The sequence below is a fragment of the Balaenoptera borealis genome (assembly GCF_965194805.1).
Source record: "Balaenoptera borealis genome assembly, chromosome: 13".
Taxonomy (NCBI): domain Eukaryota; kingdom Metazoa; phylum Chordata; class Mammalia; order Artiodactyla; family Balaenopteridae; genus Balaenoptera; species Balaenoptera borealis.
Window position 1 is genome coordinate 79,366,009 of NC_138870.1, and position 27,679 is coordinate 79,393,687.

A 27,679-nucleotide genomic window follows, 5' to 3' on the forward strand; every position below is an offset into this window, starting at 1 on the left:
CAGGCTTTGTAAAAACAAAAGTTCCCAGGGGAAGATATGGGAAATGGGAGGAAATTGAAATGATCTGTATTGTGTGAATGGTAAAGCAAAGTCTGAGGAGAGCTTCAGAAGTTAACCTTAGCAAATAAATGAGTTGTTTTGTGCTTTGAAATGGTTTCTACTGTAATAAATGCTAAATTCCTAGCCTCTGGTCGACTCAAGAGACCAGTGCCGTTATAAAATGAAGTAAAGAGCAAGATTTGGAGAATTTAGTAGATAAATAAGTTCATTACATAAAACTTTGACAACCTGGAGGTTGTGAAACCAAGTGAATCGGTTTGTTAGAGAATATGCTCTGAGGGAAGGCTCTGGAATTCTCTAAATAATGCACAGCCAGCTTTAATGTCTGGTTTAGATCTTCAAGATCTTCATTTCTCTAGTTGTGTTTATAGAATATAAGTTGAAATAAAATAGTAATTGCCGTTTGACCCTCAAAAGCTATGCAGTGTTCTAGTCTGGCTGTCTGTACTGAAGGGGTTCTCAGTAGACCTTACTTTAGAATAGGTTATTGTAGGAAGGAAAAATGTTCTAACAGCAGGAGTCTTTATTATTTTGGGGGTGGTTTTATGTATTTTCCCATTGTATCTCTTTCTGCCCTGTGAGCTAAATAATAAGCATTAACGTTTGTATAGGAAGAAATTAGGCAGCAGAAGTAACTTGTCCTGAAGTCACAGAAGCTGGCAGATCATTTTGAGCCCCTTTATTTCTAAAACTCATGTCACTTGATCCTCTCTCCAGCTAGTTATTTCTGTGGGGAACCACCCTTACTTTTGACAGTTGGGCTTCCAGTCAAGGCAACAAGTTAAGTGTTCCATAGAGTAGCTGGGATACTCAGTTTGTGCAGTGAGAGTGGACAATACATTCACAAAAGGTAACGCGAAATGGATTCCATTGAACATATTTGCATATATGATAGTTGGAACAGGGATGCAAAGATGAAAAGTGTCACCTCGTAAGGCACATGCTCTACAGCAGGAGGTTAGACAAATGACTGATAAAAAGGAAATAAAATAAGGTTAAAAGTACCATCAGGTACTGCAGGCTTAAGATTCAACGTGAGTCATTTGGAGTTGGATTTCAGTGAGTGGGAAAGGAAGAACCAAGCATCACAAACAGAGCAAGACTTGGGGCTGTGGTCTAGTTAAGCTGCAGCTTAGGATAGCATAGAACAAATAATGGCTGAAAAACAAAGAGCACCTTAAATGTAAGGTTAAGGAGTTGCTAGGCAAGAAAGGAACTCTTACTTTTGAACAAGGAAAATTTCGATTTTAGATGTATTCAAGTTTGAGAATGATCTGGCACCAAAATAGGCTAGAATTCTAAAGAGAGAAATAGAAATGACTTGATCCTGGGTGGAATCCAGGCACAGTTGCAAGTGGGAAACATAGACAAAGAGTCTTAAGAACTTCCATTTGGACTTTTTGTTCCAATTAACTTTTAAGCTCCCTGAGCCAGGGGCTGCATTCTACAGATAGTAGAATCTCAATGCAGAATGTATGTTCCCAAAATGTCTGCATTCTGCAAAATCATGCACTAAAACTAAGAGTTGCTGAGAAGAGTAGAGTCTCAAAACCTATGGAACTCTAAAACCAGAGCTCTAATAAACAAAAACTAAGTAATATTAATACTTCTCTCTACTAGCATTTTAACCCCTAGGGTCAACAGTCTTTTTCAGACATATATTCTGGCACTCTTACTTCCTCAGAGATTTAAGTCCTTGAAGATACTTCAAATGGAAACCACTTTCATGAGAATTAACTATCCAAAGGTAGCCTTTTCTAAATCCAGGGAAATGTCACCAACCCTCTTCATCTGTGCCTGCAGCTCTCCCAGACCTAGAGAAGGGCTACTTAGCCTACTCAACCAGCCACTTCCTTCAAGGGAAGGCACTTCTGTACGATTTGCATCTGTTTTTATTCTTACGATTTTGGTATATCGCCAAGGCTTTCTCTAATTTTGTAAAAGTTTACCTCATCACTTCAAAACATTAACATGCTAGGAGAAAAAGTCATGGTCAACCCAATTTAGCGTTATCTACCAATCCATATAATCTAATTTGGGTTAAACACATTTTCAACACAATGCGCTGTTATTTCTGATCTTCTTATAGCACTCTGCCTCTATAGCCCAAAAAAGTAGTACTAGTTTGCTTAGTAATAGTTGGTCGTGGTTAGTGGATATAATAACTATTGTTGTAACTTACTATCTTTTAAAATGTATATGTGTGTAGTAGGTGTTCCTAATATGCTGCGGGCCTAATTTTGGCTAAATGCCTATGAAACAGTTAAGTACAGTAGAGCTAGTTTTAACCATTGATGCTATCCTTGTTCATGATAATGTGGGAAGAAAGAACAACAACCCCAAAATAGCTTCTAAATAGCTACAATTCACAAAATAAAATTCTTCATTCTTAGATTTAGGGATCACTTGAGGGGTCTCTGGATAGCTTTGTTTTTTCTAGGAAAGAAGCAGTAGTTTGTAGTGACTAGTTGTTCACGGCGGCAGGCCATGACCCAGAGCGATTCTAAGGGTAAAAGCTGAAACACGAAGGGCAATTTGGGGCCCCTTGGTGTAGGGAACTAACAATCCCATGTTGCAGCCTCTGAGGGCGTGACTGCATTATATAGACATTGAACAGCGTTTTCTGGTTTACACGCTTTTACACATCCCCAGTGAGGAGGACTTGGGCAATATAGGGTATAGAATGTATATTATAGGTTATTCCAATTCACAGACAAAGCTTTGTCCAGCAAGACTCAGGACTGGTTCCAAGTGGACCACTATCACTATACTGTTGCTACTAAAAGTGAGGAATACTTCTGTTCCAAATCTTAAAACATTAGGTATCTAAGAAAAAGACAAATGTGAGAAATGACTTCTCAACAATGCCAGGTGAATAGTGTTTTATTCTGATAATTGCCCAGTACATGAAGAGGGGTAAGGTCTGATAGTATAGTAGGAGGAATGCTGATATGAAGGTGGTCAGGTTGAATCGGGGAAGAAGTGTCTTCACTTTTCACCACTCTAATGCCATTGGCTTTGGGGCTTGAGTGTGATTCAAGTCCAACTCTGCAACTTGGTGGGTGAACTAGCCTCCTTTTTATAAATCTTTCCTTTGGTCTCAGCTCTGGCTTATCTGGAAGGTTAAAATGTCTACTTTCATCTTTGTCATCTTGTCACTAATGTGGTGACAGACTGTCAACTTGTTGGGTGCATAAAATCTTATATACCTAGAAAAGTAGTTGAAAGGGAATTTAAAACCTGTGAATGATCATGTATAGATTTGTCAGCTGTTGATGTATCCTCTTACTGAATAAGCTTTTGTAACCTATCTTTTGTTACTTCAGTAATACCGTTCTTTTTTTTTAAGCATTGGTCATTTCCTTAATAAATAACGGTAATATATAAGTATAAATATATTCATATCCATATATACGTTTAGTGGCAAATATCAGTAGACTTACTTCATAGCAACTGCTCTGTACCCTCATTCCTTTTGTCTTTTACACCTTATCCCCACTCCCTTCACTCTCTCTCACTTCCTTACAGTGTAGATTGTTTTAACCTCCAGCAAATTTCACCACTTTCTCTCAGATTTTGCATCACAGACGTCTAAGAGTCAACCTAGGATTTTGGAGCCTGTAAAATTATGGATTCTTTTTGGTAGTCTGAGGGAAGAAAGGAGAAGTTTGTAAAGGTTAATGCAACCATAGAATTTAAAAATTGTGATAAGCATTATTTTGAGACAAAGTATAGATGGAAGTGGATAGTCTGAGAACCCTTTTCTCTAGAATTTTTTGTTTGTTTTTAGTAACACCATTCTTAGAGCATTAGTTAGCATGCTAAAGCTACATTATAGATCTAGTACATTGGGGATGTTATAGAATGTTTAGATGGCTTTGCAGGGGGTGAGAGGGAGATATTGAATAATAATGCTTTGTGATATGGTTCTATAGGTTTCGATTCTTCCAATGTGTAGAAGGGGTTTTAATTGTCCTTGTTTCTGCTTATGGTGTTCAGATTTGTTTCTTCTACCCTGGCAGACCTCTGCCATAATTCTGTTTACTCTTGCCTGTGGAGTATATCCCTCAGTTCTTGCTCTTTCTTAATCACCATCCTCCTTCCCCCCCACCCCCCATGTAGCCTTTGACCTCATTTGAACTCCAAATAAAGTACTCAGGAAGAGTAGGCAAGTACTTAATAACATACTGGTTTCCAAATCTGTACCATCACCAAAGGCTCGTTATCAGATCTCTTAAGTTAGTTGTTTAGATGCTGATCATCTAAACATTTAGATGGTATACCTTAGGTATTACTCATTTTAAATTGACCATTTTTTGAAAAGATACATTTGAACTTAATGGTTTAATCAAATTTAATCACTTTGGATCGTCAAGAGACTCTTGCAGCATCATAAGTTCTTGATTTCAGCTAAATCATTTGGAAGAGAAGCTTAGTCATATGATAATAATATCCTGTAGATAAAGATTTGGTTTTAAATCGGAAGCTTAAGTGTTAGTTCAAAAACAGGCACAGACTGTACTAATTGTTTTTCAACGTTATTAACCTTATGTAATTTAGTTCTTAAAGACTGTCTTGGTCAAATAGGAACATAATAGTCATTGACCTAGATATAGGACACTGAATTTCATTTTTTCAGAACTCAACCATTATAAATATTGATGGTTTTGAAACTCCCTATTTACTAAATGAAGATGTACTTTTCTGGCGGCTAGCCACCTGCACTGTCCTGTTGCATTATGAAGGTAATCAGGGAGGTTGCTTAGAGAGCACAGCATTGTGTAGTAAGAATTTTGTTCAGATAATAGAAACCAGATTATCCCTAACTCACGCCTAGTAACCAGGAAAAGAGGCTTCCAACTCTGTGGTCAGGACTGGTGGTTACCATTTACTTTTCCCTTGATGTAAGATATAACACTTTGGTACCTTAAACATTTTTGTTTTAACTTAAAAACTTACATTCATTTGCCAGTCTTGATATAGGGTCAAAGTCTTTGAATACCATAGATTCTTGGCAAGTCTCGTTTTTGAATAAAATACAAAGGTGAAATCTGATTTGCAGTTCACTTTGTACAGAGTAGAATTTTAACTTTCTGGATTTTTAAAATTTCCTTCTTTTAGTCTTTTTTTAGTATCTCATCCATACTTAATTTGATAGCAATTTTTTTTTAATTTATTTATTTTTATTATTTATTTTTGGCTGTGTTGGGTCTTCGTTGCTGCATGCAGGCTTTCTCTAGTTTCAGCAAGCGAGGGCTACTCTCCGTGCTGTGTGTGGGCTTCTCGTTGCAGTAGCTTCTCTTGTTGCAGAGCATGGGCTCTAGGTGTGCAGGCTTCAGTAGTTGCAGCACGCGGGCTCAGTAGTTGTGGCACACAGACTTAGTTGCTCCGCGGCATGTGGGATCTTCCCGGACCAGGGCTCAAACCCGTGTCCCCTGCATTGGCAGGCAGATTCTTAACCACTGCGTCACCAGGAAAGTCCTTGATAGCAATTTTTAATAACACATTTTTAATGAGCCTTTGCAGACCCTTTTTTGATAATTCCTTCCTGCTGTCATTTATCATTAACTCTCAGTAATTATAAAAACAAGTACAACTGGCAAAATTTGGGGAGCAAGCTTATCTTTTTTTTTTTTTAATTTATTTATTTTTTGCTGGGTTGGGTCTTTGTTGCGCTCAGGCTTTCTCTAGTTGTGGAGAGCAGGAGTTACTCTTTGTTGCTGTGTGCTGGCTTCTCATTGCGGTGGCTTCTCTTGTTGCAGAGCACAGGCTCTAGGCGCACGGGCTTCAGTAGCTGTGGCTTGCGGGCCCAGTAGTTATGGCTCGCAACCTCTAGAGCGCAGGCACCATTAAAAAGTGTGTGGCACACAGGCTTAGTTGCTCCGCGGTATGTGGGATCTTCCCAGACCGGGATCGAACCCGTGTCCCTTGCATTGGCAAGTGGATTCTTAACCACTGTGCCACCAGGGACGTCCCAACAAGCTTGTCTTGGTAGGCTAATTCAACTCAATTGGTGGGAAAGCAGAAGAGCTAGTAATGGCCAACCGTGAGTATTTAGTCTAGGATCTAAGGTATTTAATACTCACTAACACTCAACAGTCTTGAAAGGATAGTTACTTCTTTTTACAGAGGACGACACTGGTACCCATCACCATGTGCATCAAGGAATGAAACACATCTTGGTTATGATTAGTAGAGTTATAAACATCTTCAAGTTGAAACCTGTGCTTTCTAGTTCTTGCTAGATTTGTTTACTCTGGCTCTTTAGTTTCTAATTTTGATACATAAGCCCTATTTGCTAATACTTAAGAAAGCTTAAATTTAAGGCTGTCTTACATTTTACTTTACCAAAATTGCTATATTTGGACTTGGTGGTTCCCTCAATGTCAGCCATTAGTACTTTAGCTAAGGCTTTATCAACTGTTGTGTTAATTTACAGTGCTTTCTCTGGACTTGCCACTGTTCTGCCAGTTATATACTTGGAGGAGTGATGCTGGTAAGAGCAGTAGAGTCCTATCCAGATCAAGAATGAGAGAAACGGAGCTCAGATCACTGGAGCATTAGTTGATCCACTGCTCTGTGGTGATGGTGTGTCCATAGGCAAAGGTGTGCTGCTTTTTTTCAAGTTGAGGGGGATTGTGCACCTGAACAGGTGTTCCCTCATCTTCCAACCCTGTTTTAGAGGTTTGGGGGAAAGGTGGGACTTGCTAAACTACTACTGTCAGCCTGGAACTTTCCATTTGGGGAAGGTTGAGTTCTGGCAGCTTACTCAAGTAGGTGAATTCTGGGCTGGCTGTGAACTCCTGAGGGCCATCCGTTCCTCTGGCAGTAGGGAGGAAGCTGGGCAGACAGCTGGCACAGTGTCAGAAAACCAGAACCTGCATTGGGGATCAAGCTTTGCTCTCAGTTGATTAATTTCTGGTGAGAATTCTTTGCATTTACTTGAAGGCAGTATACTAAGGTAATTTTGCAGACATTTTTGTTCAAGTTGGTCAAGACGTTACCTTCATGAACATTATTTGGTTATTTATCATAGCCTTTCCCCACCCCCCCAACTTCGGTGAATTCCAACCTATACCTAGCACACAAATTTTCACTTACAGGATGAATATATATTTCCTGTTTCAGATACCATTAAAAAGTGAACTAATAGGATACTACTCTGTGATAATAGTGTTTGTTTTTGTTTGTTTGTTTTCTAAGTGTGTGCACATTTCAATCTTAATGCTGTTCTTGACCCAGATTTGCAGAGTTTCCTGTAAAGGCCAAACAGTGTTTTAGGCTTTGTGGGTCATACAGTTTCTGTTGAAATTGCCCAACTCTGCTGTTGTAGCATGGAAAAATGAATGTTAATGTCCATAGTGCTTCTGGGGCTGGAGTTTACGATTATGGTCGATCGTGCAGGTGCTGTTGGTGAGCAGCAGTCGGTACCCAGACCAATGGATTGTCCCAGGAGGAGGAATGGAGCCCGAGGAGGAGCCTGGCGGTGCTGCCGTGAGGGAGGTTTATGAAGAGGTAAGATGAAGAGTAGCACGTTCTGGGTGAGATTCACAAACAAGGCACTTTGCTGCGTACACCGGGGAGAAGGCCAGAAGACAGGCAGATCCCACAGGTGCTGTTTGGTTGTCTAATTCAACATTTTAAAGCATGTGACTACAGCTGGTGCTTTGCTAAGCAGATATTTTTTTCTACCTGGTAAAAATAGACAGTAAGTCTGATTGGTGATCAACATATAACATGATGGCCTTGCCCCAGAGCAAGGTTTGTATTAACTGAGCAAAAATGCACAGAGACATTCCTCATATGCTACAATTCCTTTTCAAATGAATAAAAAGCCAGTTGCTTTTATTTTACTGGCTTTGTCTTAAAGTTCAGTAAAATAGGGGCATACACGTGCACAGGAGCACACTTGGCCTGCCTGTCTTCTCACACCTGATGAGAGATAGAACTTGCTTTTACTCAGGGGCAAAACAGCATAGATCAAGTGCCATAAAAACTTGAACAGCATTTAGGGCATAAATGAGAAGTGAATGGTAAGGCTCTCACTGGGTGTTGGTGCATAACTGGAAAGGTTTCCTAGAGACAGGTCTTAAGGGATGAGCATCCTCTAGGAGACAGCATGTGCCAGTTTGTTAGTTTGCAGTATGGGTTTGAATGGGGCACACACTGAAGTTCCAGTGTCACAGTACTAGGTAAAAGGAACAGGACTGTGCAGTGGAAGGGTAACACATAGAAAGAAAATAACTTGCATATAAATTTTGTTATGTAGAGGTAAAAATTTTACATTTCATCTTTTTTTAATAGGCTGGGGTCAAAGGAAAATTGGGCAGACTCCTGGGCATATTTGAGGTGAGTTACAAAAGTAATCCTCATCTTGCTGATGGTAGAATTAATGATTTCTTCCTTCCTAACAGGCCAGCAGCCTGAACTAGACATTTCCTAGTTCTGGCAGCAGCCTGAACTAGACATTCCTCTAAAACTAACAGTAGGCAAGCAAGTCATAAGGATTAGGAGGGAGGGAAAGAAAAGCTGCTTAACTTTCATATATCATTAATTTTATACAGCATTATTACAGTGGTAATTTGTTTTATATAACAATACAGTGGGGCTGATATAGACAGACTTACCTCTTGGTTCACTGTATACAGTTTAGGTATAGACTTCTTAGGAGGTGATATCCTCAATATCACCTAAGGGCTTAGGTCTCTCATGGATAGTCTTGAAATGTACCCTTTGCCTTCAGCATGTAACATTGGATGATATACATAATGACTTTATCCTGAAAGGACACCATGAGGATGCAGAACTCAGATACACAGACTAGATACTAGAAGCATAGAATTTTCTTGTATAATTTGTTATGACTGAAGTCAGAATGGAATTTGGGGAGAGGAAATTTGGAAGTGGCAGGTATTCTATGGAAGGTGGGGAGAAATGAGGTCAGGTCATGAGACCCAAGCTGTTCTCAAATATATTTTCATCCAAAATTCAGACCTAGATACATGGTATATCAGACACATTGTGACTTTTTTTTCCCCCAAGGTACTATTTAAGTGTTAGTTTAGTCCTGCTGGTAGGACTATGTAAATACAGTCCTTACAGATTTTAATTTTAAGCCTTTTACAGGGATTCAGAAAAAATTCTGTTGTACAGCGCTTGATAGAATTGATGACTTCCAGAATACAGTAATTGTTAAGAATAAAGTTCTTAAGATACTATTCAGAATTTTGCAGAATTCAGCACTTGCTTTACCCAGTTAAATAGCACCATCTCCTGGTTAAACTGGAAAACATAGTGCGAGTTTTCTTTCATTCTCAGACAGAAGACACTGAATGAGTGGATTACTCAGGTGATTTGTGGTAGAAAAAATAATAGGGCAGTTATCTAAAGTCTTAGACTATAGCAAACAAGGCTAACTTTAATCAAGATGAAGATGAGCCCCTTCATCTTAAGGCCAACTTGGGTTTATTTTTGAACCTAGAGACAAGGCTAGGCAGCAGTTTTACTATGGTTAAAAATTGAGTTTGGGCATATAGGACTAAAATATCAATATAACATTCCAGAAATGGACTATCCTAGGTATTATTCTCAACCTTTGCTGTGCATAGTTCACCTGGAAGCTTTTAAATACTTGGGCTTCCTCTCAGACTCACTGAATCAGTGTCTCTTAAAAAAAATTTTCATTTTTTTGAAATGAAGTAGATGGTCAAGGTTGATGAAGGTGGTCAAGGTGATGAAGTAGATGGTCAAGGTTGAGAGGCCCTGGTCTAGGTTAATAGGGCTGTGCTCTGTATGCATCTTGTGACCCTCTAAGAGGCATGTTCTAAAGGAACTGGGGCTATTTGCTCTTCTACAGAGGTCCTAAAGGAAGCAGTTTCCATAGTCACAAAAGACTGTTGGGATTAGCCCACAGGAATAGGACCTAGGATAAAGATGACAGGAATGCAGTTCTTTTAATATAGATTCCATTCCAACCTTAAGATTTTCTTTATGAAAATTGTCTAATGGACAGAAATCAAAGTGCTAAAATTTAGTATTGGGAGCTAATTTCACCATTTTAAATGTTTTGTCTCATATAAACTCACTTTTATGCTGGGTTATATGACTGAGTATACTTGCCTATGTTGGCAAATAGACTATGCTAATGTATGCCACACTGAATTTTTCACTCAAAAATGTGTATATGGCTAGCTCTTGTAGATTAAAAAGCTCTTCTTTTTATATTCAAGCAGAACCAAGACCGAAAGCACAGAACATATGTTTATGTTCTTACTGTCACTGAAATATTAGAAGACTGGGAAGATTCTGTTAATATAGGTAAATTCCCTTTCCTTTTGCTATCTGAATTCTCTTAATTCAAATACTACATATGTGTATTCAGTTTTCATCTTAAATTATTTTGGGTTACTTTCTAGAGAAGATCAATATATACATCTCCAAATTTGAATTATCTTAAAATTGTTCCCCAATATATTGTTGTCTAAGCCATTCCCAAAAAAATAGTCATTATTTGTGGAGACAGTTGAGGGAGCATTGTTGATAGTGTATAGCTTTTTAAAATTGACCTCATTATTTTTTATTTTTAGTAACCAATTTCATACTGTTTTTTAGGAAGAAAGAGAGAGTGGTTCAAAGTAGAAGATGCCATCAAAGTTCTCCAGTGTCATAAGCCTGTACATGCCGAGTATCTGGAAAAACTAAAGCTGGGTTGTTCTCCAACCAATGGAAATTCCACAGTCCCTTCCCTTCCAGATAGTAACACCCTGTTTGTAACTGCTGCACAGACCTCTGGGCTGCCGTCTAGTGTAAGATAGAATTGGAAGGACCTCTTCCACCATGTGCAGTCTCGTGGGCAGAGGCTTTATTATCCTTGGCAAACATCTGAATGACGCTTGCAAACTGTCTGAATTTGCCATGCAGGATTTTCAAACAATCTGCATGGTTTTCAGATGCTTTCAAATCTTCTTTAAAAAAAAAAAATAGTGTAAAATATTTTAATAAGCCAAAGCCATGTGGAATTTTTTTTAGATGCCTTAACTGTGCACCCAGCCCACCCACCTTATTATTTTGGTTGGCATTTTCACAGCATTTTTTTTCTTTTTTTCAGTTTTTTGTCCATTTGATGTCAGTCTGTGGTTTTTGTCAGATCAGCTTATTCGTGGGTATATTTTCCCCCTAAATTGTTTTCTCATTCACAGTATTAACATATTCAACAAATCCTTCTGTTGTGGGAATTTACGACAGTAATTCTTGATATTAAAGCAGCCCATCAACCCAAAAACTTGTTTCATAGGATCACAATTTTGATTCATAGATTCCAGATTTGGACTATTTCTATATGGCCCTATTTTCAGGAATTTGTCAACTCATTTGTCTCAATTTTCACAACCGGTATTATGTCCCTAACTACCTGATATGGCCAATTCCCCTAAAACTCAATAGTCCTTTAACACAGAGTTTAACTCTGTAGAGCTGGTGATTGTTAGGCAGGTACAGTAAGCAAAATGCATGTAGTGCATAACATCACGAAAACTGTGTTCATGGAATTTGAGTCAGCATGCTCCATTGCCAAGTCCCTTCATCCATAATCTCTCTTTACACAGAATACATGAGAACCATATTTCCCTCAATGTAAATTGCTTTTAAAAACATATTTCCAGTTTTTTAATTTAGTGACATCTCTTCAGTTAAACTTGCTGGTTACCACCTTAAATGCCAGTCAGTGCTGACTGCATCACAATTGAGTGAAATGGCCTTCTTGTTCAGCTGTTACAGACCTAGATTGTTAAGGCACCTTGGAACCTCTCATCTTTTACAGCTGGTCAGTAGGTACTATTTATCACATAACTAAATATTGGGGCACTGGAACATACCTGAATTAAGGATTACTTTGTCTTACACTTGTCTTTATATTCACTTAAATCGAAGAATCCCATCTAAAACACATAAATACCTTGTCTGGAACACCTGTACTTCCCTGACCAAGTCAGAAATGAGGTGGGGCAAGTGAAAGATGATTCCATATGTAGACATTCGTTAGCTTCTTGTAAATAATTGTAACTGGTGGAATATAAAGTAGAAAATAAGCATAGTTATACATTTCTATAAATTGTTAACCTTTAAAAATATAATTGCTGCTAAAAATAGAGTGCTGTTACACTTAAGGAAAATTGGTGCCACTGTTTTGAAAATGAGATCGTGTGCCATAAATGCAGCTGAACTAAATATAAATATTAGTTCACAAATTAATGCTATCAAAGGAATGAGTGAAGTAGAAAAACTTTTAACCAATGATATTTCATTCTAAATTATGTAGTGTGATCAAACATGATCATCCAGAATTTTTATATTTTTCTTTGTACAGAGGTTATGTATTCTGGGTGTTTTTTTAAAAGGAAACATTTTAAATCCCACAGATTGACACTTTATATCAATCTTCAATGGACTAAGAGTTTTTTTCTCAGTGATCTCTGAAGTTTCTTTAAATTATGTACTTAACACAGCAGAGAAACTGGATTGTTTTTGTATATAAGACTGTGTCCACCTGAAATGTTGTCAGAAGTACTGGGGGTGGGGGGGAGGGCTGGGTATCTTGTATATGATATTATTAGAAGTAATAATGCATGAACTTATTTTATAAACCCTTGGACTATGTATTTGACTTGTAAAATATGTACAGTATTAATGTCAGCCATTTCTTAAAAGTGAGCCTATAAATATTGTTGTATAATTTTCTTTGGTCAGAAACATTTGGACTAAGTAGTGCCACTGGGTCGGGTTTTCTTCAGTGCCATTTAGCAAACCACCTGTCTTTACTATGCAACTAGCAAAAATTTGTATAATGCATCAGAATATTTCAGTCGTCACACTTTAAATTTCACATGAAGAGTTCTTCACTATTCTTTTGGAACCCAGCCTAGCAAAATTAGAGTAAAGGCCCTAAGGAGATTTATTTCTGTTAAGAGAAAAAAGCCTACATTTGCAGACTCAACAGTTGAATCTACTATAGATAACAAATAGTGTCTACTATCTCAACTCTTCAAAGTTTACAGTGTTGGGACTGTCATTTGTGCTTTCTGTGGGGAAGTTGGATAAAATTGGGCAGCTAAAAATTTTCAGTTCCGTGTGGCTCCTAAATTTTAAAAAGTTTGTAAATTGATTCACAGACACAAAGTAGCAGCTATCTTGCATGTTTGTTGTTGGGTTTTTGTTCGTTCGTTTGTTTTTTTGTAAACCGGTGAAATTTTCCAACCAGGCACATGCCATTCAATTTTCTGTTGATCACACAGTTGTATAAAGCAGCAAAACTGAAGGGGGAATGATTGTTGTATACACTTTAAATTGCTTTGCATGGTCTCATTTGAGATAATTGGTGTAAGAATCTTGACTTTTTTTATATTTGGAAACATCAAATAAAAAATGGGAATGAATTTTTTTTTTTAACATATCTTAACACTGTCCAAGTGAAAACTTGTCTGGCATTCCACAGTAACAACTTTACTGTTTTCCCATGGGTGGCCATATAATTATCTCTTAGTAGTAGTTCATTTCTACACTTCCCTTTTATGATCCTTACTAGTGGAACTGAGTTAAAAGGAACAGCTCACCAGTTAAGGTGTTGCCATTACTCTCCTAATGTATGTTTTCCATCTTATTGGACACCAGTCATGCCACTGTGGTTGTCTTATTTATTGCTAGTCCCCTTTCCTAATGGGGTTTGTGTTATAATTATTTTAACAATTTTCAAGGGCTCTTGGCTTATTCTATGAGTACTTTGCTGTAATATGTTGCAGACACTTTCTACACTACCGTCACATTATTTTTTTTTTTAATATTTATTTATTTTGGTTGCGCTGGGTCTTAGTTGCGGCACTCAGTATCTTCGTTGCCACCTGCATGATCTTTAGTTGCTGGACGCGGGCTCTAGTTCCCTGACCAGGCATCAAACCCGGGCCCCCTGCATTGGGAGCGTGGAGTCTTGACCACTGGACCACCAGGGAAGTCCCCATATTAATTATTACAGCTCTGTTTTAAAAGGGCGACTGGTGAGGCCATTATATTTACCCAAAATATTATTTACCTAAGATGAGCTTTAGAATCCTCACGTAAAAGTTCTACTCAAATCTCATTTGGTTTTTGATTAGGATTGTTAAATTGGAGGAAAAGAGAAAGCTTGGCGTTTTCTAATGTCTTCACGTTGGAATACAAGAATTCTCTACATGTCTCTTACACGGACTAAACACTAGTTGAGTTTATTAAAGTATAATTTGTAATGGATTTGTGACAGCTGGAACGTTGCTGTGTAGCTGATTGTCTCAAATGAAGTTTCCATCCAATACCTTGTTTCATAAATTCTTAATGCAACTGTTTACCGTGAGCTGCACAGTAGTCAGCATCTGCTTTATGCCCAGCATTAGAGCTACAGAACAGAACAAGTTTGTACCCTCAAGGAGCTTATATTCTAGTGAAGTAGAGATGAGTGATAATTATTAGTTATTTATACATCAGAAAATGTCTTTCAAGGCGTTAGATCTATTTTTTTTAAGACATAGGTACCATCTTCAAAAGCAAAATTTTATATAAAAATGTGATCCCCATCAAATACTTTTATACATACATTTTATATGGAATTGTAGAACAAAGGTTGAAAAGTGATCTCGTCCCTTGTGCTACTTTCTCTCATTTTTAATACCTTCCTGACTAGTGCCATTGGCTAAATTCTAGCAGTAAGATGAGAAGGCTCCTAAGGGCCATCTTGGCATTGCATTATGTCAAAGACCCTAATTTACTCTGAAACTAGCTTTTTTTTAAAAATAAATTTATTTATTTTTGGCTGCGTTGGGTCTTCGTTGCCGTGCGCGGGCTTTCTCTAGTTGCAGCAGGCAGAAGCTACTCTTCATTGCAGTGCACGGGCTTCTCACTGCGGTGGCTTCTCGTTGCGAGCACAGGCTCTAGGCGCGTGGGCTTCAGTAGTTGTGGCGCATGGGCTTAGTTGCTCCACTGCATGTGGGATCTTCCCGGACCAGGGGTCAAACCTGTGTCCCCTGAGTTGGCAGGCGGATTCTTAACCACTGCACCACCAGGGAAGTCCCCAGAAGCTAGCCTTAAATTCCTCTACTTTGATGCGATTTCAACTAATTATGATCCCAAAAGTTACTCTTCCCAATATGTGGAATACTACCCTCTGGACATCCCATTTCCTGGTTCTAATTAAACACCAGTGCCAGACATTGTAATAGTACCATAATTCTTAACTGCTTTTCTTAATTTTTACTCAAATTCATTCCTTAATCAAATTAGTGAAATAAAAAATACTTGGCCATTACTGTGTATCAAGAAATAAAATACCTTTTAATCAAGTTACTACACTAGGAATCTAATCTCCAGGAATGTGGACACGGATGTACCTACCAAGATAAGGCAACCAAAGTGGTGAGACATGGAAATAAAATGCCCAGGCCCAAAGGGGTAATGGTTAACTAGTAATATATCCATATAATGGAATATTATACAGACATAAAAATGACATTCAGGTTAAGGATGCAGAGTAAACTGGTATGGCCTTTTTGAGAGCAACTGAGTAGTAGTAACTATCAAAATTTTAAATGCATATAACCCTTTCACCAATTACACTTCTGGGAATCTAGTCAACAAAAATACTTCAACAAGTTGCAAAATCAAAATATGGTCAAAGATGTGTATTGCATTATTTATAAAACTGGCATCAATTTAAATGTACAAACTGGGTGGGTTAAATTATGGTCATCTACTTGATAGACACTATACAGCTACCAAAGAAATGTGCTGCCACAGATGGAAGTCCTTGCAATAGTGCTAATTGAAAAATACAGCATTACCTGTTAAGGTCACATTTTTTAAAGGAGCCTGTACAGATTTCAGATTTTTAAAAAAAATCCTGTCTAGGGACTTCCCTAGCAGTCCAGTGGTTAAGATTCTGCACTTCCATTTCAGGTGGCACGGGTTTGATCCCTGGTGGGGAACTAAGATCCTACATGCCGAGAGGCGCAGCCAAAAAAATTAAATCCTGTATAGTTTTTAAGTGAACGTTCTGAGAAATTTTCAGTGTGAAAATGTTCAATAATCTCAAATGAAAAAACTGGGTTTTATAAGTGCCCAATCTGTATATAACTTATCAAGATATGTATGTATTACTATCAAAGCAGAAAAAGGAAATCACCACAAATCTTTTCCGTTTTTGGAGTAACAGTAACGTATCACTTTTTAAAAGGGGGAGGAGAGACACATATCCGTGGGTTCTAACACAAGAGCGATGGAATAATCAATCACTGCCAAGGAGGTAGGGGTTAACTCAGCCTACAGACAAAATGGAGTCCCCAGCCTGTTTTTTGTATAGTCCACAAACTTGGAATGTGTTTTACATTTCTAGTGGTTGGAAAAAAAATACCTTATGACATGTGATAATTAAAGTTTTGTTAGAGAAGAGCACAGCATGCCCATTTGTTTAAAATTGTCTATGGATGCTTTTTCACCACACTGGCAGAGTTCAGTAACTGAGACAGACTCATGGCCTGCAGAGCCCAAAATATTTACTGTTTCAGAATGAAAAAACACGGATTACAAGAATTTGGCCCTACTCCTTTGGTTAACTCACAGTCCTAATGCTTCCTGCCAAAACATAAGGAAAACGGCACCAAGTTCAAATTTAGTGTAACCAACATATCGTGTCTAACCTGCTTTTGACAGGTCTGAGTAAGTCTTCTTGAGTAGTCTACTGTTGAACCTAAGCCAGAATACTTTGTAAACTTGCTAGGTTATAATGAAACAAAGAGTTATTGGGATTTACTAATCTAGATCATGAACTATTTCAAAAGGAGTCACATGGTGGGTGAATATGGATCAGGAATATGTAAAATGGAAATGTACTAGTTATTCCACATGATAGGAACCTGAGTTATCAAATCTTTCATAATTTCTAAAATTTTTTTGTCCCATAGGTAAAAATGCTTAGCAGAGCAATGTTAAAGCTCCTTAATGAGCACCATAAAATGTACTTCTACGAGATCATGGGATTTCAGTTGTTGCTCTGCTACGAGACAAGGAAGGTCTAAATATCCAGACAATTACCATATATGCTTCTCCAACCAATCAGAAACAACTACATCAAGTCCACAGCGGCTCAGCTTGGTTAGCAAGTCTGCATTCATACGCTTTCAAAATGCTATGCCAACTGGCACATATGAAATGAGATCAGCTAAAGGGTAGCAAAGATGAAATTGCAGGGAGAAGGGAGGACCCAGACTCTTCATGTTGAGTTCCATACTTAACAGGAAAAACTTTAGTACAACTCCCAGTTTTGCAGCCAATGGGAACTTGTCCAATTTGTAACATAAAGCTGTAGCAAAGCCAACTCTTGGAACAAGTCCTCCCAATTTCCAACCTCAATGATAAAAATGGAAATTAACTCAGGGGGTGGGGGATTTGGTTAAGGAAACAAAGTATCACCAGTCTGGATGGTGGAGTACAGATTTTTATTCTTAATATTTCAAGTTATTACAGTCAACATATTTTGCTTTTGTGATCAAGTCATTTAAAAATAAACCCCTGATATTTCTTAAACTAAGCAGCATGCTAAATAGCTAAATGAAATGTTGCCCCCAGCCCCAAAATACATTATTCCAATGAAATATTACATTTTTTTTTAAATAGACTGTTGAATTAGCTGCCCTATAATCATGGCATTTTTTTTTTTTTTGCCACCTTTTGTAGGTAAGGCTGTATTTTTAAACCTTTGCTACTGCAACTAACAAAAAGTTGATGTGGCTAGAGTAAGTAGCCAAAAGATTCCTGAACCATCAAATAGAAAAATAAAGCCGATTCCTATCATTCCCATGATACCATTTAGTTCCATTTAGCTAAAATTGTGTTTATGTCTTAAAGGATACCAGATTTCCCCGCCACACTCTCCTTTAATAGTGCTAAACCATAGCACCTATGGCTTTTGTGTATTGATTTATTTTTAAATGCTCTGAAACTGTATTAAAAGTGTGTTCTTGGTGTAGAACAGGGTGTAAGTTCTACATAATTTCAAATCTGAGATCTTATTAGGCAGCCTCTGAGAGGACCAAGACTAGTGTGGAAGCAAATCACAGCAAAGGAGACAACAAAATTTAAAAATCTCATGAAAAACAAAGCTCCTATTAATACCTCAGGATTTCAGAAAAGCTTCTGAATGGGCAGAGTTGACTTTCAAGAAGCACTTATCAATATATTCAGATTCTTCTCCTCTCCCAGGGCTTTGCACGTGCTGTTCCCCAGCCTGGAAGTGTTGAATCCAGAAGAGCGGCCCCTCCCAAGTGCTTACTTCCCTTCTCCATCAGAGTGGAAACTGCTTTGTCCATGCCCCCTCCCCCATTAGATTAGAAGGTCCAAAAAGGAACGTCCCATGACAGTCTCATACACCTAATCATCCCCAACAAGTAGTACAGTGTTGGGCACATATTAGGCACTTTTACTTGACGAATAACTGTGTCCATAAGCTTAGTAGTTACAAAGTCAAAGGCTTACAAGCGAAAAGAACTACATAAAGGAGCAGGTGGGCTGGGAGAGGACTCTAAACAGCTGGAGAGTCACTGAATTAAGAGAAGAATGACAAGCTCTTCTTAGGATGGCTGCTACTCAGCTCCTCCCAGAAGGTACCCTACATAAGGCAGGTCATGTCTGCTGCTGCCAGAACTTCAGATCATTCAAGTTACCAGAATTCTAGATTTTCATGTGAGTCTCCTGATTTTTTTAAATGTTGGCACTGAATTCAAAATGTTTTAACCAACCACACTGTGTGGGCCAAGGAAAATAGGCCCCAAAGCCAGATGTAGCTGCCAGTTTTCGAACTCTTATCTTGGACTCTTCCAGAGCCCCTTAAATCCTAAGAAAGCTCAACACACTGGTTCTTGTTTCATCCCACTGGTTGAGAAAGGAAGTATTACCAAAACAATGGGGACTCATCAAAATTACAAAGGAAAAAACCATGATGCCATGAAGTTAGGAATTCATGTATTTGAAATGAAAACAGTGAATTATTTCATTTCTGTATTTCTATAACTCAAACTCAGTAGATATCAGAGGCCTATTTTAGATACATTTTTGTAGAGTAACAGATTTAAATCTGGAATTTTATAACTTATAAATCACTATGTAATACTAGCTATCATCATGAGCAGTGCCATCTGCAATAAATAAAGCTGATCTCTATTTAACTGCTTGCAGTGTTCACTCATTTTGGCCCCAGAATGAGATTCAGTTTCCTTAGTGGCAAGACAACTTCTAAACAGCTCAAGAATTGTTATAAATGACAACTGCTGTTAAGTCTTTAAATTTACAATATTAGGGTTATGAACAATTTTATTCTGAATTAAACTAGCATTTGTTTCCAAGCAATGCATTTATTTGGAAGGATACCAGTTACCAGTCATCAAAAACTTTTGTATGTTGAAAATGTAATTTTAATAGATAATTCTTCATCTTACATAGGAGCACAATAAAATACATCACATTCTGAAGAAACTCCAGAAGTTACGAGAATAAGAGGGGGGAAAATTCAGATGGGCTACAATATCCATTACCTTAAACTGCAAGAGACAAAGGTTCCAACCCACAGGTTAACATTTACATACTTATGACTGACTACATTTATGTCTTAAAAATAACAAGAATCAGGAATTAGATATGGAAGGGTGGGAAAGAACAGTTTTGTGGGGGAGGAACTCTGTCAATGCAGAAAAAAGAGTTGATTATCAAATTAAAGATTAAAAGGAGCTCCCGTAGCAAATATTAGAGGGATGACAGTAAGAATCATTAATTGAGGATATGATGCCCTCTAAGGGAGAAACCTTTCTGATGACACTTATGCAAGCTGGCTGCTTGAGATTTGCTCAGCAGGTCTGTAAGAAAGACTCATAAATGGCCTGAACGAACCCCAAGTGATTATCAGATTGGTGTTTCCTAATAACACACACCAGTGGTCACACATGAAGTTCTGAGACAAGAACTAAGAGCAAGGTCATAATGCAAATGCCAGACACAAATGTGGCACATGTGAAAGTCCCACATAAAGCCAGTCACGAGTGTGGCTGTGCTGTGACTCTCCTCTACAGTAATTTTCAAACACTGTGGCAAGACACCCATGATCATCTGACTAATCAGACAACACAAACACATTTATTTCAAATTTCTAGGAGGTAAAAAATGTCACATACTGATGCTTTAGGCATGCTCAGGGCCAGCTTATAAATACTCCATTCAGTGATATATCTTAACACAAATTTGCACCAGTGAAAAGAAACTGGCAAAATCTACCTCTCGCCATTCAATTTGTCAGACGTTGAAGACCAAAAGAGAATCTTCCATCAGTTTTAATTTTTAAATACGATTGTCACATTGGGAAAAATGAAAAAAACACAGTAAAATAAACTGTACAAAGGCAAAGTAGAATAACAAAAAATATTTTACTAAAACATAAGATTTACAGAAGTTTCCAGACAAGCCATACAAAATGGTCACAAGCTTTTTCTTGAAGGGAGGATTCTACACTTGACAGCAAAGTCACAATGTTATTAGTGAGGGATGTGATGTTTGTTTAATGTTCCCATTTTGGTTCAAACAATCAAGCTTGTCCATCTACAGTGTCTAAATAAAGTTAGACTTGGCTAGAGAGCATATTCTAAAGAACTGGTTAGCTGCTTTTAACCAATGCAATTAGATCACCATAAAAAGGGGGAAAGGAGCCCATAAAATTAAAATAAAACTACCTTCCCCCCACCACCAAAAAAATAATAATAATAAAGAAAAACACCCACACCCCTGCAGCTAACCCTGACAACTACCTTCATTCACAGTGCTTTATACTCAAACCATGATGGGGAAATGAATAAAAGCAGAGAAGGGCCACTGCTTTTAAACGTTTCGCAACAATCCAGATGACACTTCTAGCCTCTGCTCATGCTTTACAACAGTGAATCAGGACAAGACATAGATTTGCTAATGTGCATTTAATCACCAAAGGACTGAAGATGTCTGGGCTTTTATTCTGTAATGTTTCTAAGACTGTGTCCATTAAATGCAAACAAAAAAGGAAGAAGTCTTGGCAGAACAGGAGAAGTGATGCACACTTGATGATCGGATCAATTTAAATATTATTCATGGCATATAGCCTAGTCCATGCTCTAGCTGTAGACAAAAACAAACACGCAATTATTACTTTACTTAGTTCAATATGTTCCTTTCCAAACTCTATAAAAAGTAAACAAACAGTATTAAGTTAATTATGGAAACAGCATGCTGTAATCCCTTAAATTCATGCCATTTTCTATAATCTGGATCAGGGCAGAAAGATTGTCTATATGTCTAATTACCAAAACACTACAATAGAATTTTAAAGTTCTACAAAATTCAACAGGATGAAAAGAGCTATCTTCTTTTGTCTCCTTCATTTCTAGACATATAATGCTCCTCATTAATTATGTTAAAATCTGTAGCAAGAAGCTTACTGATTTCAAACTCCCTAACTATAAACTGACACATAGTTTAGTTTAATCAAACAGATTGCAAAAAACAGCTCAAAGAAGCTTAAAGGTCTTCCATTATCTTTAAGTATTGCTAGATGAATGGTAGGCACGCAGGTATTTGTTAAATCATGTGTAGTTATACAAGAGTCCAAGATCTCCCAATTACAGGTCCTCTTTAAATTTGGGAGTCATGTAGCAGGCTATAAGATGGCGTTTGAACATCTTTTGTTAAGAGGTTATTTACATACTATAAGAAAGATCTGATTTTTTCCTTTTAATGTATTTTTTCTTTTTCTTGTTAAGGCTCTAAACGATGTTTTTAAAACGGTGGTACAGGGGAATTCCCTGGCGGTCTAGTGGTTAGGACTCGGTGCTCTCACTGCCGAGGCCCAGGAACTAAGATCTGGCAAGCTGCGCACAGTGCAGCCCCCGCCCACCCCCCACCCCCCAAAAAAGGTACAGGTTGTTTTTTAAAGTGGAAGTGGTGTGAAGGAGAATGAATATTCAGTACCTGTTTCTATGGCTTGGGCTTCATTGGTCTTCCACTGCTCCGCTACGTCATTTGCTAATGGATCATCTGGATTGGGAGCACTTAACAAAGCCTGGATCGATAGCAGAACTGTGCGGATCTGCAGTGCTGGGGACCACTTATCTACGAAGGCAACAGGCCCAGAATGACCAAGCATGAAAAATACAGCCACAGAACTGCTGCATTTCCCTCCTACAGAGTTCTGTGGTCTTTTTATTATATAAGGTAAGATTACAATATTCAGATTCTCAAAAGGGAATGCTTAAGAGAAAAAGGAGAAATCTTAATAGCATATAATGATAAAGATAACACTTACCTTTCAAAATATCTAAACATATTCTTCCCAACTTGTCTACATTAGGATGATAAATTTTGGTCATGAAACGTACTTTAGGGGCTGCCATTGGGTATTCTTCTGGAAGGAAGAGTTCAAGTTTAAAAGTCCCTCCCTCAAAGGGGGAATCCTGAGGGCCAGCAATGACCACATGAAAATAACGGGCGTTGCTCTCATCTGGTTCTGCTTTAATGCCGGGAACTGGCTCTGCCAGCAAACGCTGGGTTTCCTACAACAGAAAAACATAACACATTTGTGAAACAAATATCATTTTGCTAAACACCAAAATAAAAGTTAGAAAATCTGTCTCTTGGAATTGGACATAAAAGAACCTCTCCAATCTCCCTAACAGTTTTTATTTAGCTTAATAAAATGCAAAGTTCAAAGGAAAAAACATAAATAATCACAATCAGCTGAAAGCAACTGCAAGCAAATACTGATGACATCATATACAATTCCAGCTACAAATGTCTACAAATATGTTGAGAATAAAATTAGACTAATGAAACTGATCTTATACTCAAGGGAAAGAGAAGAAAAAAAAACCAAAACAACACTAGAATTACTACATAGGTAAGGTAACTTGCTCTGTTTAAAGTTCACCAAAACCAAGCTGTTTAAAAAGTAAACTTAGTTTTTAAAGCCACTGAAAATCTCCCCTCTGAAAAATATAATGGAACAAAATAAGTACAAGTGCCTAGGCACTTAAACAGGGCTAGAGAAATATACACAACCACGCTGATTAGTCTCTAAAATTGACAATGACTCAAATGGACCCTTCCTGCTCCCTCAGCAATCATATCATTAGTTCTCTTTTCCATCTTTCTCCCTCCTAAATAACTGTAATATCCTTCCTCCTCTCTGTTCAAGCCTCCAATATCTCCATCCACATCCTCACTTTTGGCTGATAACTCTGCTTTGTATTTCTCGAGAAAATAGAAACCTCCTTAAGTTCCCACTGTAGCATTTGTATACCAACCCGCATGTGTGTGCTTGTGTGCTCTGCGCCTTTTCTCCTGTTACTAAGGATGAAATGGCTGTCACTCTGGCTAAGACCAACCTCTCCTCTAGATCTTATCTCCTCACCTACTCAAGGACATTGCTCTAGCATCGCTTTCCTCTCTTGAATCATCAGTTTCCCCTCTTTATTGGATCTTTCCCCAAACTGTACAAACTTACTGTAATTTCTCCCCCCAAAAAAGGAGAAAATGACCTTGACCTGACTCTCCCCCACCAGCTACTGCCCCATTGCTTTGCTCCTCTTTGAAAGTTATCTATACTTGCATGTCTCCAATTTCTCTCCTCCCCTCCTATCTTGAACACAACTCTCCAATCAGGCTCTAGCCACCAACCTGCTTGTTGAGGTCATCAATGATTCCCACATGGTAAAATCAAATGGCTAACGCTTAATCTTCATCTTAATTGACTTAAACACAACGTCTTACCCAGCTGGTCTGCCCTCTCCTTGGTCTGCAAGGCTTCATCCAGCTTCTTGAAGCCACACTCTCCTGGCTCTCTTCCTACTTGAATGGCAGCAATCTCCTTGCAGTTTCTTCCCACCTCCCCAATACTCCAATATTGAAGTGCGCCGGGGCTCTGTCCTAGGTCTTCTACTCTGCCTACACACTTCCATAGTGATCTCATCCAGTCCAATGAATTTAAATACTCAGTCCACTCCATATATGCTGAAGCCCCAAAAGCATATCCTGCACAGATATCTCCCTGAATCATGCCTCTTCTATCCATATGTCTGCTCGGCAGCTGCTCTTAAATGTCTAATACGCATCCCAAATTTAGCAGGACCTTTCCCCACCCTCAACCTGCTCCTCCTCAAAGCCTTCCTCGTGTCAGTTAACCAGAAATCCATCCTTCCAAATGATCCACCTTTTTCCTTCATACCCCACCCATCTAACCTGATAAGCAAATTTTGTTGGCTTGAACTTCGAAATCTACCCGGAATTGGACAGAAGTCTCATCACTCCACTGCTACACTTCTGATCCAAGCCACCACCAGCTCTCACCTGGCAGACTGCAACAGCCAACTAACTTGTTCTACCTGCTTCTGACCCTCAACTCCCATCTGTATTCCACAGAACTTTTAAAAATCAAAGTCCTTATAATGCCCCCCAAAAGAAGCTTTACATGATCCCCTCATTCCACCTATCTCTTAGGCATCTTCAGCTATGCTTCTGCCACCCTACCCACCTCCTCATCTGCTTTGTTCCAGCCAGACTAGCTTCTCTGTAGTTCTTCAACCTGCGAGGCATACTCCTCCCTCAGGTGCTTTGTGCTCACTTTTCTTCCCCCAACTTTCTATAGAGCTCACCCACCCAGTTCCCAAGATCTCCATTCAAATGTGTTTTCTCAGTGAAGCCTCCATAATTGAATCTGCAAACCCCACTCCACCCTAGCCCACACCCTCCCCCTCTATCCCTGCTCCCCCCCACCACCAACTTTATCTCCAGGGCCTCTGAACATATTACATCTCACTTGTTTTGTTTGGAATGTAAGTAACACAGAAGGGGAGATGTTTGTTTATTTAGTGCTATATCCTCAGCATTTAGAACAGTGCCTGGCACCATAGATGTTCAGTAAATATCTTACTGATTTATGAATCTATCTAATGTTACAAAGAACGAGGAATAAACGATCAGAAATTTCATCTTTAACGTTAATGTTATTCAAAGCAGGATGAGCACATCACAAGAAGAAAAAGAATCCACTCAGGTGTGGGAAGAAATCATCTAATTTATATTTATAAATTATTTAGCCAGAAAAATGTTAATATTCAATATACAAACTGACAATAATAGTACATGTAGTTTTATATATTAGTAATATATTTTCAACACTTTGAATACGTATGTGTAGTCAAAAACATTTAGAACACTGCAGTATTTAAACTTTTAGGTATGAAAATCAATGAATGAGAATATTGTATTCACACTGCCTTCACTTAAGAAAAATTATACACCTTACACTACTTCACTCTACAGCCTGCAGTGCATATACTAAAAAAAGATTTCTCTGTCAGCACGGTTATATATTGAAATAGTCACAAGATGCAGATACAAAATCAAATCCTTTCCCAAAATGTGTTAAACTCATTTAAAGTAATGCTTTTAGTACTTTAATTCAAGACTAGTTTGTTTTGTTTTGTTTTAATCATGGCAATGCAAGGGCAAATCAAAAACTGAAATGCTATACACTACTTTCAGCAAAATATTCTTTAGATTCAAACAAAGTAAAACATTTTTAGAGCATTAAAAATCTCAAGAGGCAATAAAGAAGCCTCCCATTTTGGGAAGTCCTCCAACATGTAACTAGAACAAAAGAGAAAAAGTAAAGATATCAGGATGAACAGCAGGCATGAAGGAATAAGAAAAGAAGTGGATGGTAAAATTCCTTGAATTTTGACTCCTCACCTCCATTCTCCTTTTGTTTTACCCCAGGTCTTCATATTTTTAGAAAGCCATAAAGAGAGAGACTGGGGGAAAAAAAGAGAAAGCTGGGGTCCAAGAGCCCCAAAACACCATTCCCTGGTTACACAAAATAGTAGCTCTATTCAAAGTTATAAAAAGCTTCCAGAAGGGCCTTCGATCACATCCCAAAATAGCTTCAAAATCACTCTCGGTACACACTGTCAGAGGCAGAGAGGGCATTCTCCTCATCTTCAGTTCACCCTCAAAATCAGACAGTCTTTCTAAAGAACGTAGATATTAAACATATCATGTGGCCTGATCAAGTATCAGATTTAATCGGAGCACATTCTAGAATAAGCTCTTGGGTATGGAAAACTTTTTGAAATAGTTTTTATATGCTCTCAAGTCCTAACGGATTTTGATATAATGAATAGATGCATAATTATTTGACTACACAGCACTGATTTCCCAAACCCACAGCATAAATTACAGGAGGAAAAAAAGAATAAAATCCAAACCAAATGGAACAACTCTCTCCCACAGAAGTTGTCGATTTTTTTCCCTAAAAAGGCAAAAACTGGGTAGGAAATAAAATCCTTCCTGCTACTACTCTCACACATGGTTAACTGTGAAACACGTTCTAGTTTTATCCTATCCTTTGGTAGAAAGACAGTGAAGTATTCTTCAAGTCTAGAAATAATGGGTTCAAATTACTAGTGCATTGCTTAACTACAGTTTTGAGCAAGTTATTTACATTGCTCTGAGCCTCAGCTTCCTCATCTATATAGTTAACATTACATCTCATGCAGAGGTGCTATGAAGAGCAAATGAGATAACACTGTATAAGGAGTTGGCAAATGAAATCACATAAGAAGCCCACAGTCACATTATAACCAACTCAAAAAGAATCTAGGGTAAGAACAAAGCACAGTAACAAGTCTCAAGATTTATTAAATAACAGTGTTTGTTTTTAAAGAAAACAATAACCTTTAGTTGCATTTTGTGATCCTATTTGTTTAAAAGCAATCCTGGGACTGAATCCCAGGTAGAACTTAGGTTAGGCCCTGCAGAATAGAAAATAATGTAGACTAGTTTAGAAAATTGGTTACAAAAAGTAGAAAAGGAAGCACATAAAAGGAGAATATGAATTTAAGTAGCAACAAGATTAGGTCGCAAGGAAACTATGTCATCTTACAGAATGCATATAGCAGTTCATGCTACAAATACTTTAAAGGATTTAAATAACATCAAATTGATCTGATTATCAATAGATCTATTGGGACTCAAAGAGCAAATCCCAGAATAACACCACAGTAATGACAACACTTAACATTCAATCAACTAAACTCCATTAACTAGGACTTTTCCTGTTTTTAGGTTCAGTAATAATTTGTGTGCACTATGAAACAATGTAAGGTCTTACAAATGTTAAGGTAATGAATTATGTACAGTAAAATTTTAGATAATAAACCACTCTTAGAAAAAGAGTGGTAATTTTCATGTAGGAAAAGCTGTCCCACTTATTAACTATATATACCCCCAACACATTATATCTACAGCAATTAGGTTTTTCCCCATTTAGAATATTCTCTGAAACACAAAATTGCAATTGTGGATCTTTTAGCTCATCTCGCCTAAGATCTGACTATACTCAATAACTCTATCAGGGACTTCCCTGGTGGTGCAGTGGTTAAGAATCTGCATGCCAATGCAGGGGACACGGGTTCGAGCCCTGGTCCAGGAGGATCCTACATGCCGTGGAGCAACTAAGCCCATGCGCCACAACTACTGA

The 27,679-nt window shown here is 38.1% G+C and overlaps 2 protein-coding genes across 6 annotated transcripts in view; one reads left to right on the top strand and one right to left on the bottom strand.

Moving 5' to 3' along the window:
• NUDT4 (nudix hydrolase 4) overlaps positions 1–27,679 on the top strand; it is a 43,720-nt gene that overhangs the window by 2,438 nt on the left and 13,603 nt on the right. For 2 of the 5 annotated variants that reach the window (XR_014233322.1, XM_082350464.1), the window contains exons 2-4: positions 7,465–7,575; positions 8,365–8,409; positions 10,290–10,377. Coding sequence is in view for 4 of the 5 variants with exons in the window: in XM_082350464.1 (XP_082206590.1) it covers positions 7,465–7,575; positions 8,365–8,409; positions 10,290–10,377 (244 nt within the window). In the remaining variant the exon portion in view is untranslated. Of the gene's footprint in view, positions 1–7,464; positions 7,576–8,364; positions 8,410–10,289; positions 10,378–10,671; positions 13,491–27,679 lie in introns of those variants that run through there. The other 3 variants (XM_082350462.1, XM_082350463.1, XM_082350465.1) reach the window with 3 other exon arrangements.
• Positions 11,138–27,679, bottom strand: part of UBE2N (ubiquitin conjugating enzyme E2 N) — a 43,778-nt gene continuing 27,236 nt past the window's right edge. Inside the window, exons 2-4 of the mRNA XM_082350467.1 lie at positions 22,448–22,694; positions 22,114–22,254; positions 11,138–21,264 (exon numbers count right to left, since the gene is read on the bottom strand). Of these exons, the coding sequence (XP_082206593.1) occupies positions 21,224–21,264; positions 22,114–22,254; positions 22,448–22,694 (429 nt within the window). The 3' untranslated portion in view covers positions 11,138–21,223. The remainder of the gene's footprint in view (positions 21,265–22,113; positions 22,255–22,447; positions 22,695–27,679) is intronic.